The 13024-nt window shown below is 28.6% G+C and overlaps 1 protein-coding gene across 1 annotated transcript in view; it reads left to right on the top strand.

Annotated features, from left to right (window-relative positions):
• The window catches only part of LOC113370316 (UDP-glucose:glycoprotein glucosyltransferase), a 402309-nt gene that overhangs the window by 65903 nt on the left and 323382 nt on the right, over positions 1-13024 (top strand). Inside the window, exons 6-8 of the mRNA XM_026610986.1 lie at positions 6040-6253; positions 6324-6544; positions 10029-10247. Coding sequence (XP_026466771.1) covers positions 6040-6253; positions 6324-6544; positions 10029-10247 — 654 coding nt within the window. The remainder of the gene's footprint in view (positions 1-6039; positions 6254-6323; positions 6545-10028; positions 10248-13024) is intronic.

Raw genomic sequence — 13024 nt, 5'->3', positions numbered from 1 at the left:
ATTTATCACCATGTATTTATTGTCATAGCATAGATACACGTGTTGAAAATTGAAATCTTTTAAAAAGTATAACAAATTCAGAAAGAATTAATATATAGCATGCGGTCAAGGTACAATATCACCTTGGATTTTTCTACCCAAAATAATTGCTTCAATAATGTTGCCTACAATTTTTATAATTTTGTACCATATTTTAACTGGCTTTTAGTATTTTAATATCTAAATTGCATTTTTCACACTAATAATTCAATATACATTATTACTTAAGTTCATATTTGAAGTGAATTAATTTGTCAAATTTTGTTTACATGTGCTCTATTCAACCTACTATCAACAAATTTATTGCAGTCAATGGAGAGGAAAAAAGCGTATGCCCAGCTAATCTTAATCTAAAGTTCAGAAGTGAAAACAATTTGCATTTCGTCACCACCCCCCGCATTAATTGGATTATAACTCTTTTAATTCTGATTTTATCATAACTTGTAATATACTATTTTAAAGGTGATTAAATGAGCTACAACTTTCTTTATCATAAATTTTACCGTAACTTCTCTTATTTTGAAACGGCGTAGGGTTAAAGGGCTCGAAAGACACTCCGGTTGGACAGCCGCGCACTCTTTAAACAATTAGAACTCTATCAATATTTGTGTAACAAAAAATAATAAAAAGCAATAATTAGTCTGGAAAATACCTTGAATTTTCATATATATACTTTTATACGTATTCTTTCAGAGATATTAGAATGAGAAATTGTTTTTTTTTTAAATGGATTTTTTTATGAAATCATGAGTTTTTTGAAAATCGTTTGTACTAATGTTATGGTATTTTCTAGAATCCATCAAGATCTCTCAAACCAAGTTAATTCTAGATGGAAAACGATTATTTTTAATTTTGGTGGAAATGGCACTCATGAACTATTTGATTTAAATGAGAAAAAAAACATTGTATGCGTCTTTTAATTGAATGATAGCTCACTCATTTTACACGCAAAGAAGTACTTTCTTTTAAAGCTTATTTGGAGAACTATGAAAACCCATTTTCATAATTAACTTAATATTGTTTCTAGAACACTGTAAAATAGCGATTTATTAGGATTTTTATTGATATAATTTTACTTTTATTGATAAAAAACGCAAAAAAGAAACAAATTTTCAGTAGCCAGTAACTTGAAAAGTATGTGCTTTTTTGAAAAACATTATTAAACATTTTTCTCTTATAATTAGTTCTTTTATCCACACCCAACGTTATTACACCACTGAAAAGAAATGGCATCCCCTCGGGTAGTGCAAAGGAGTCTAAATTGTTTTCACTTTTGAACTTGAGAGTAAGATGAGCCTGATTCCAAAATTCCAAACGAATTGGAAAACAGTAAAAAAAAGTTTAGACCCAAAGCGCTCCATTGAGTAAATATTCCGTACAAAATGCCAACCATATGAATTTTTGACACAATGAAACTTCTGAATAATTTTTTGAATAAGTATTTTTTTGTATTGTGACTTAGTATAGTAAGGCAAAACGACCGCAAATTGAATATTTTTGAGCGCAATCACTTATGGCTTGTCTTCTTTGCACGAATTCGTACGGCGAATCTGTTCGCAAAGTGCGCAATCAAAATTATTGCAAGCAAAAGCAAACCACGAACCACGCGTACGTTGAGAACACGATTCGCCGTGCGCGTCAGACGCCTGCGCAGACTGTCCGACGCATGTTATGTTATTTTCATCTTATATTAATTTAATTATGGCACATCTCAGCTGCTTTTCGACAATAATAATGTAGACATTACATTTTCTTTATTTTTAATCATGAATTTATTATATTTTAATATTGCCTTAGCCTATAAGTGAATAGAAATGTTTGGCAAATGACAGTTGTCATTTGTTTTTAATGTCAAACCATGTCTTAAATATTTTAAAGGTCAAACAATGATAAGCGTTTTTTTGTAATTTTTTCCATTTATTTCTTCAATCTAACTATATTTCTATGAATCAAAACATTCTAGAAAATTTCCCGAACAAACTTCAGGAAGATTCATGAAAATCCGAATTATAGTTTAGGAGGATTAATGAAACTTACATTGTTACAGAAGAATTTTATATATAAGATATATGTATATATATATTGAATAGTCTTGAATTTGATGTTGATATAATATGTTTAATTTGAGTTACATCATTAAAAATAGTATGAGAGTTTTTAAAAATGTATCTATTTAAAATACATACGTTTCGGCTAGCATCTTAGCCTTCATTCAGTGGTAATCAATTTAACTATAAAAATTAAAACTAAATAAATAATATGTAAGAAATTTAATAGAAAAACAATAATAATAATAATAATAAAACACTTACAATTTTGTATACTAATATAACATGAAACCATTATTAATACATGGTATGAGTATGTGCATATTGTTAAAATATATTTTTTTTAACATCCCAGATGGTAAAACACACAAATAAACATGATAACTTAACAAATTGTCGAAACTATTCATTTACTGTTCAGAGTTTGATATAGAAATGTCGCATTTTTTCTTAAAGCAAAAGAAGATTAGCTGAGGGGTTGTTTTTATATTTGCTTAACGACAAAGTCATGAACAAACGTTTTGACAATACGGCCCTGAACGAAACAAACACGTGATCCCTAACAAACATTTTCTAGATTGTATTATTTTTTATTTGTTATGTAAATTAATAACCTAAATTTGAAATCGTGACACTTTGTCGAATAACCTATTTCGAGTTATAACAGTCAACAATTTAAATAAGAAGAATAACACAAATAACTTTTGAACACACGCCTGTATAAATGTGAAAAAATTACGAGATCTGGAATGAAATATATTAAAAATTAGTTACAAATGTTTCAATATTTCCAGCATTAAAACGAGTTCAGCAGTATATGATGATAGGGTAGAGTGGGGCTTAAAGATTATATAATGGTTTTATGATAAGCATTGTTAGTTTCACTTTAGATTTACCAGATGTAAACTTTTATAAAACTATGAACATTACGTACATTAATCTAACCTCTATAAAACATTACGTGTGGTTAGGATAAAAAGGACGAACTGAACCTTTACCCCGGCAATGGTGTAAAAATAAGATAGTACTAAATAAAAAAATATATAATATTATATAAGGAATTTTACAAGAGATAAATTAAATTAATAGTTTTTTCAACTCTGCTGATGAATATTTAGGTATAATCTTTGTAAACAAGTTCTAATGAAATTTCTATTTGGTATTGAGTAAGTAATGTAGCTTTCATTTTGAAAAATTCCTCATAATTTAAAATTAGACATTGCATGTGTTTGCCATCCTATGTGGTAAAAGGATAAGGTTGAAATTTTTTAGAAAAAAGGCAAATAAACATATTTCTATATTTAGGCAATGAATTAAACTTGAAAAATTTCTGAACATATTTTCATAGTTGATTGTATCATATCTGTTATTTGCTGTATGCTGTTTGGTTTTTACAGTATAATTACTATTGATATGCTTAAAAGCATCTATTATACACATGCACTCGAAGATGCATCTAATACTGCTCGACAACCAATCAAAAATAGCATTTTAGTTTAGATTTTTTTTATGTGCATGTCACAGCATCGCGTGATCGGCCGCCGATAGTCGTTGAAAACATGGCGGCCAGTTAGTTATTCAACGATATAGAAATTCGTTCGTTGTCGAAAACGAACGTACGCAGGTACCTAAAACCTAGATCTGACCTCAAAATGGTTCAACTAATACTATGAAAATCGCTTATTGTTAGGCTACTGCTTTTGTAATATTGCCGATGTGCGGATACATATTACGAGTAAAAGAAATTGCAGCATGCGCCAAATCGTTCAATTTTAGAAAATCAGTTGCATTTATTATAGTTTTCAATGGTTAATATTTTTTCATAAAATTCTCGTAACATTCGTCTTGTAATATTTTTTTAAACCAAGCCTGAAAATTGATTTTTTATTTTTCATAACATTATTATATAACTATATATTTTTATATTGCTATTTTTATATAACATATAAATTCGATGTTTTAGTATATGGCTTTGCTGTAACGATAATATTTAAGTTTTTTTAAATTAAACCTTAGTATTAATAATAATAAATGTGAAATATATATAATATATATATATATATATATATATATATATATATATGTAATAAATGTGACAATTCACATTCTTTTTATTCATCAAATCAGTTGACGTCAACTTGGCTTTTATAAGAAAAACTTCATATTACCAACTTTCAATGAAACAGTTATTTCAACTATCAGTTTCTTAACGTTGCCAGCGTTGAATCGTTAAAAATAACTAATAGTTGAAAAATAACTAGTTATTTAACTAGTTAACGAAACCCCGATAACCGTTTCGTTTCGTTGACGGCAAAACCGTCAACGACCCACCTCTAGTGTCAACCATTATGCACATTAATATAATGATAAATTATAAATTATATATTTGTAGTAGCATTAAAAATATGTATAATATTTAAAAGCAATAATGTAATTAAAGTCATACTTCAATTATGACTAGATCGGTTTGTCATTGTAATTAGCATTTAGAAACGAACCTTCATTAGAGAAATGAAGTAATTGCTGATTAATATATTCTGTAATATTCGTTCACACAGTGGATTATGTTAAACAACGCCTATTGTTTTCGCAACTTCACTCATCATGTAATTGTGTTTGAAGAACTTCATGTAATTAAAATTAACATACATTCATTGGCTGCTTGTATTTTTTTTATTTTTTTGCTGGCGATATAATTTCAATCTTCGAACAGCTGTAATATCTGTCTGTCTAAAAATATTTTCCATTTTAATAACTTCTGTAGCTTTAAAATGTTTATTTATCAATGCCGATTTTCTTGTTGATATCGGTACGCATACAATATTGATGTCAGTACGCATACAACGACAGATCTCTATTCACATACACGATCGACCCATATTGAAATGATTTCATCGAGAGCGAATGACGTACAATTCTGGTGTAACGCAGTTCCGTTGCATTTGTACTGATTTACACCCTAGTCGCGTCCAAATAAGTTTTACTTTAAAAATCTTGAATACCAAAATGTGCCAATTCAATTCAAATGAAATCAGTTTCTAATTAGGATGGCACTTGCATTGCCTATTAATGAGCCCAAAGAGCATTTATATGTGGCATGGGTTGCAGTGGGTAAACCATTCATTTAATTTGTATTAGTTGCTTCTTGCACCACACACTTCTACATTCATAATTAGTTAGTTATTTTTTATAATAAAGATTTTCTAGAAAAAGATTTATAGTTTATTACAGTTTTGTATTGATAAATATTTTGTGATACTTGCAATTGCCGTACCGGACTATGTCCGTATTGCGTAATATTTGCTTCTTGTCCGATTATCATATGCGGGCTATGCCCGTAATATTTACGTTTGGCCTAGAAATCGCACGCGGGCTTTGCTCGTCTAAGTTAAGGGGTTAAACCTTTGTGGTATTTTTCCGAGTGTTAGATATTATTTGTGTAAATAAATACATTATTAATCGCAGCCAGTGTTCCTTATTTGTGCCTTTGGAGTCAATTTCTTCCTCAGCATCCAATTCTTACAGCGATCTCAGAATTCTGGACTTCAAGCCGCCATCCGACTGAGCCGCCTTACAAGCAGTGAACATCAAGTTTTTCCTTAATATTTTCAATTGTACAAAATCCTCGGAATAGCTATTGAATCAAATACAATAAACTATTTCGAAAGGGTTTAACAAACCCCCATTCTTAACAATATTTAAACGTTGTCATCTAATTTATAAGTTTTTTTATTTTATATAACAAAGACGAATAATGAGTGCTACAATATTTGTAATAATTTGAAAACATTTAAAACAATTGTTTTTAATCAGTAATCAATTCTTATTGATTATTGATTTTTTTTAATTCCTCGAATATTTAATTATTGTATGGGAAGTACAGCGATTTGCATGAAACACTAATTACTATTCAAGTTTCAATTTTTAATGCTATTACTGTGATACATTTCAGGCTAGATTATTACTAAGAAATCAAGTAACTGTTCCAGTGAGTGAAGAAATAAAATATAATAGCGAAATTTTTTTGGCTAATCTTAATTTGCAACCAACGGATACCGCTCTGTTTATAAATGGATTATTTTGTGATATTGACACCATGGACATATTTGCCTTAGTGGATGTTTTGCGATCTGAAGTACGAACTACGGAGAGACTATTCAAAATAGGTATGGTTTTTATTATTAATGCCTTACATTTATTAAATCATAAGCTTAATTATTTAACTGATCATTTTAGGAATAACTTCATCCGCAATTCCGCTATTATCTTTAGAACTTTCTTCAAATTCAGAATCGCAAAAAGGGTTTGCCCTTGATTTTCGTGATTCTGCTGTGTGGTGGATAAATGATTTAGAAAATGATAGACACTATTCACATTGGTCTTCGTCTTTAATGGAAATGCTTAGACCTACTTTTCCTGGCATGCTAAGGAACGTGAGAAGAAATTTGTTTAATTTAGTGAGTTCAGTTGATTTTTATTTGTATATTACATATCTTTATTCACCAACGTCTTCTTCCAATTAATGTTCGATTCTATAACAGCTAGATGGGATGAAATTCCTGTACTGTCATACTACATTTTCATTACATTGTTTCTTAGAATCTGTCAAGTTCATAAGCACAAACACCTATTTTAAATAGAATGACAATTTTTATCTTCAAATTTTTGGCACCCCCGCGGGCTCTTCTATTTTTCCAGCCCTAGCTGAATTATCGTTACAGCACGAGTTTTTAATTCCATCAACATAGACGCTTATTTTTATTACAGATATGTTAACATTATTACTTGTATCCCCCATGTTCAGTTGACTTTCGAAATAGAACATGGTAACCCCACTAGCTTTCTAGATGTCAGAATTATTGAAAACATAGATAATCCATTCTCACTAACTGGTACAAGAAACCTACTTGGTAGGTTTTAAATTTTCACTCCTTTCACCCCTCTAGTATTAAAATAGGAACTATAATTAATCTAGTAGACCATGCTATCCTCCTTTCTGACAAACAATTTTGGACCTCCAACTTAGATTTAATTTTCAAAACCCTCATACACAACTCCTATCCCCCAGCTCTTATAAAATCCGTCAAAAAAATAGACTTACTATTTTAAAAAACAAAATAATTAACCCGAATCTGAGCTTAACTGCCACAAAGGATAATGATTTTGAAAGTACAATTTGCCTGCCTTACATTGGAACTTTATCCTTTGTGGAAAAAACTTTTTTATAACGCAAATCTTCGTTTAGTATGCAACATCGATTTAACGCTTAATTCCCTTTTCTCAAATTTGAAGCCGCGCACTAGTTTGGGACGAGTATCCTATAAGATCTCTTGCAATAGCTGTGATTCTACCTACATGGGCTAAACAGGACAGAACCGTTTAAATTTATTAAACGTTTAAAACAACACGGCATTAACTTAAAGAAACAAAAATCAAGGACAAACAATGATCACAGAACATTTAAAACTAAACAACCATACGTTCAATTTTTATGACGCAAAGGTTCTTCATCATGAGTCGAAAGTGCCACAAAGACGCTTTGCGGAATCGGCTTTTATTTTCTTAGACAAACATGGTATTAATAAACGAACTGATGCTAGCTTCCTCTGCGAAAATTACCAATATATTCTAAATAATGTTTCTTAATTTGTATCGAATACCTAATACCGCGCTATGCTCAACACTATTACACACACTAACATACATCGCTGTACGGTTTATTAAAACACGTGCTTTTCAAAAATTTTGCTTCGCACTTTTACAATTTTTACAGAAATCAAACTTGCCTCGCTTATTTAAACCCTAAAAATGTTTTATTTTAAATAAAAGTAATCACTGATATTTAGTGCTTGTTTCCAATTATTAATTATTCACAAGTTTTATGTGTTGTTAGTATATATAATATAAGTGTTAATATAAGAATTTCAAGTAAGTAATGCTTTCTGTAATTTTTTAATTTAGGATTTAGATTTATATAGTCTGCCTTTTCAGTTAACCCTCCGTCGGTCGGATATTTTTTCTCCTTCGAACGGTCAGAAAGGTCTGGCTGGACCACCATTCATTTTACATGCATTTATATGGGCTAAATGAGTTTTTGGTGTCTTATGTATCAACGATTATATAAAAAAAATCAAGAAATATAAAAAAATCGTTGCTTTTTTGTTAATTTTTCTCTTTTAAATCAATGAAAAACAATATTTATTCTTTTTCGGCGCCTTTGAAATGAATGTGTGCATTACTCATCCGATTTTCAGTGCTTGCGATTACCAATAAGTTTGGTAGGTTTTCAAGGAACTCTCGTCATGAAAATACTAACATTCATGTTAGAACACATAGCAAAGAATATAAACAACGCAGTTTGAATAGAAAATACCATGAAAAAAGACAAAATACTGGTTTACATATATCAAAAAGCGTATATTTCATACAAAATGTATGGGTGGTCTGGACAGACTTTTCCGACCGTTCGAAGTATAAAAAAGTTAATATCCTTATAATTATCCTTCTGTACATTTTTTCGTCCTGAATTTTTCATTGATCGACAGCTAATGAAATTTTAGGAAAAGTCAAGAAATTTCAAGTCGATAGGATTACTAGAAGTATTTTTTATTTTTAATTGAAGGCGAAAAAAGTCTGGCCAGACCACGCCGACCGACGGAGGGTTAAATCTGTTTTTTTTATTCTTACACATGTGTAGAACGACTTGCGAATTCTTTGCGCGACGTTTTTATTGTTTTGGGAGAAATTTGGAAATGCTATCTAAATAAAAGAGATTTGTATCGCTCAGTGTGTTAAGTTCATTCCGTTTATTTATTGTTTTATTGTTACAAATAGTTAAAAAAGATCCTTCTATAATTCTTCGTTTAAATAAATTTTGTTCGAATTGTAGTACAGTCGGGTTAGAAAAGTCCATATTGTGTTTTAAGTATAAATATGCTCTGCTACCATAGTTTTAAACTGCCTTGGATTTTTTGAATTGTTTTTATGTTGTTGTAAACGTTTCATTAAGTTCTGGCTTGTTTTTTCTATGTAAATTAAATTACAATCTAGACAATTTATTTGATAGACGATATTTCTAAGTCGTTCGATATTAAAACGGGTTTTTGTTTTGGTAAAAATAGTACTAGTGGTTGTCCTAAAATTGTTTACAAGTCGGAGTCCAGATTTATAAAAAAGTTTTTTCCAAGGAACATATAATTCTTTTGTATGGCAAACATATTACACTAGAATGAGTTTCTGGGTCATTTTATTCAAAAGGTACGTTCGTCTGTTACTGGTTACGGAGTTTATAAGTTTTAAGGGATATGAGATATCTGTTAGAATTTTTGTAATTAAATTGATGTTGTTGTCCCAAAATGTTTTGTCCGATAGAAGTATCGCGTGGTCAGTTAGATTTATTATAGTACCTATTTTCATTTTGAGTGGATGATAAGAAAAATTATTAAGGTAACGTCCAAAGTTAGTTGGTTTTTAGTACCAATTTGTTATTAGTTTGTTATCAGTAATGCGTATAAGTTTTATATCTAATAAACTTATCGAGTTCATTGTTTCCAATTCTACTGTAAATTTTAATTTTTTATTGACGTTATTAAATTGATTAATGATCATAGTGACATCATCACTAGAGATGCAAGTGATAATGTCATCTGCATAACGGTAATAAAAAATACGTTTATTGTAATTTTTAAAAATTGTATTTCCAGGAAGTTGTAAAGATATTTCTGCTAGAGATGGACTTGCTGGGGACCCCATTGGCTCCCCAAAAATTTGATAATAGAAAGAGCCATTGAATATATATATATATATATATATATATATATATATATAAATACATATATACATATATATATATATATATATATATAAATACATATATACATATATATATATATATATATATATATATATATATATATATTCATTATATTTGTTAAATTTTAGATTCTTATCATGGATCCAACAGAGTTGTCTTCAAGGCCTCTATTGAAAATAATCGAATCTTTTGTAATTCACAAAGCGCCTGTTAGAATTGGCATAATTTTTTTCTTGGCATCTGAGGAGGACAAAGAGCGGCATTCAAGTGGTTTAGCATTACTTTGTGCATATAACTATATTACAGAGAAAAGGGACTCTCGAGAGGCTATTGGATTCTTAACCGATGTAAGCATATTTATTTATATATATATATATATATATATATATATATATATATATATATATATATTGATTGTTTCTTTTCCGAACAGTAAATCCAATAATAAAAAACAATTTGTTTTTTGAAGATGTTTAATACGACGTTTCGGAACTAGGTACGTTCCATCATCAGGTTTATTCTGTCAAATACAATGTTTTTTAAAAAAAAAATATTGATTAACATTAATTAACAATGGTCAATACAGATTAATTAGAAAAAAAAAAAAAAAAAAAAAATTATAAAGGAATGGATTATGTACCGGGGTAAAGAGTAATAAAACTTAACTAAAAAAGGTTTTATATAAAATTGAGAAGCAAAAATTATTTACCTGTAATAATTTATATATCCATATCACTAATATTTTTTTGTTAAAAACACTCGATTTTTTTGGAAGATATTTGTAGATGTTACGACTACACAAGACTTAAACACACTGATATGGATTTCTGTCTGCCAGATGTAAAGGACAACGCACGGAGTTCTTGGCAAAAATGATTTTTTATGGCTCTTGTTTGGTAATTTACGAAAAAAGTGGAAATATTGCTTTAGTAAATGTTGAGAAATATTATGTATATATATATATATATATATATATACATACATACATGCACATGTACATGCACACCTACATACTCATAAATACATATGCACATATCTATATATTAATGTATCCACAATTATATACATGAACATATATGCAAGTGCATGTATATAGTGTACACACAAAAACATACATATAAGCACATATATGGATGTACATATATTATAACATATATACATGTATACATATACACACTCAAAAATTATTAGGATTAATTATTTTTAATCAGGTTTAAAAAATTTAAATATGAGTCATGAATGATATTGTGATCTGATCTTTTATTAACACTTTTTGACGAATTCAAAAAGATTAAACTGCTTTCAGAAAAAAGTCTTTTAAAAGTACAATCCTCTCTATATAAAATATAACTTCTATAAATAGAGAGGATTGTACTTTTAAAAGACTTTTTTCTGAAAGCAGTTTAATCTTTTTGAATTCGTCAAAAAGTGTTAATAAAAGATCAGATCACAATATCATTCATGACTCATATTTAAATTTTTTAAACCTGATTAAAAATAATTAATCCTAATAATTTTTGAGTGTGTATATGTATACATGTATATATGTTATAATATATGTACATCCATATATGTGCTTATATGTATGTTTTTGTGTGTACACTATATACATGCACTTGCATATATGTTCATGTATATAATTGTGGATACATTAATATATAGATATGTGCATATGTATTTATGAGTATGTAGGTGTGCATGTACATGTGCATGTATGTATATATATATATATACATAATATTTCTCAACATTTACTAAAGCAATATTTCCACTTTTTTCGTAAATTACCAAACAAGAGCCATAAAAAATCATTTTTGCCAAGAATTCCGTGCGTTGTCCTTTACATCTGGCAGACAGAAATCCATATCAGTGTGTTTAAGTCTTGTGTAGTCGTAACATCTACAAATATCTTCCAAAAAAATCGAGTGTTTTTAACAAAAAAATATTAGTGATATGGATATATAAATTATTACAGGTAAATAATTTTTGCTTCTCAATTTTATATAAAACCTTTTTTAGTTAAGTTTTATTACTCTTTACCCCGGTACATAATCCATTCCTTTATAATTTTTTTTTTTTTTTTTTTTTTCTAATTAATCTGTATTGACCATTGTTAATTAATGTTAATCAATATTTTTTTTAAAAAACATTGTATTTGACAGAATAAACCTGATGATGGAACGTACCTAGTTCCGAAACGTCGTATTAAACATCTTCAAAAAACAAATTGTTTTTTATTATTGGATTTACTGTTCGGAAAAGAAACAATCAATATATTGAAAAAATCCAGGACTTATCTATTGAATATATATATATATATATATATATATATATATATATATATATTAATTTGGAAATATGAACAAACAACACTCTTTTTTGCACTATTTTATTGAATAATAATTTTACAAATGTTTCGAGACTAGGTTTGTCTCATCATCAGTGTATTATAATTTGAAATTTAAAATATGGAAACCCATTAATGTGTAACATTTAATTAGCATTTCGAACAACGTGTAACGGATAACACATAATGCTAATTTGGGTTTCCATATTTTAAATTTCAAATTATAACACACTGATGATGAGACAAACCTAGTCTTGAAACGTTTGTGAAAATTATTATTTAATAAAATAGTGCAAAAAAGAGTGTTGTTTGTTCATATTTCCAAATTAATATCTATTATCCACTCAGAATACATTTATTATATATATATATATATATATATATATATATATATATATATAGATATCCCCACTTTCCGCTCGCGTTCAGGCAGCATAGCGTACTACTCGTCGCCGACGCAAATAAGTCAAACCGTGTTGCTATGCTATGGGTTAAAAACAAAATTATGTGTTTCATACAATTTTACTTTTACCTTTTTTGGTCTTTTCTTAAATTATTTTTGCTTTCCTACAGTAGTAATATGTGATTGTGGTGTTGTAAAATGTGTTAATATAGTGTGGTTTTTCCTGATCTGGTGTGTATAATTGTTGTTTTCAATTAATTTTCCAATATAAATTCATTTTTTTAAACTTTTTCTTTATAATGTAAATTTCTTTTAGCTGAATGATGAGACACATCTAGTCTCGAAACGTATAAAAAATAAAATAAATTCTTTAC

The sequence above is a fragment of the Ctenocephalides felis genome, unplaced genomic scaffold (assembly GCF_003426905.1).
Source record: "Ctenocephalides felis isolate EL2017-DRISC unplaced genomic scaffold, ASM342690v1 CF-g0.4_SCAFFOLD_01492, whole genome shotgun sequence".
NCBI lineage: Eukaryota > Metazoa > Arthropoda > Insecta > Siphonaptera > Pulicidae > Ctenocephalides > Ctenocephalides felis.
This window is presented reverse-complemented; position numbering and strand designations above follow the sequence as displayed.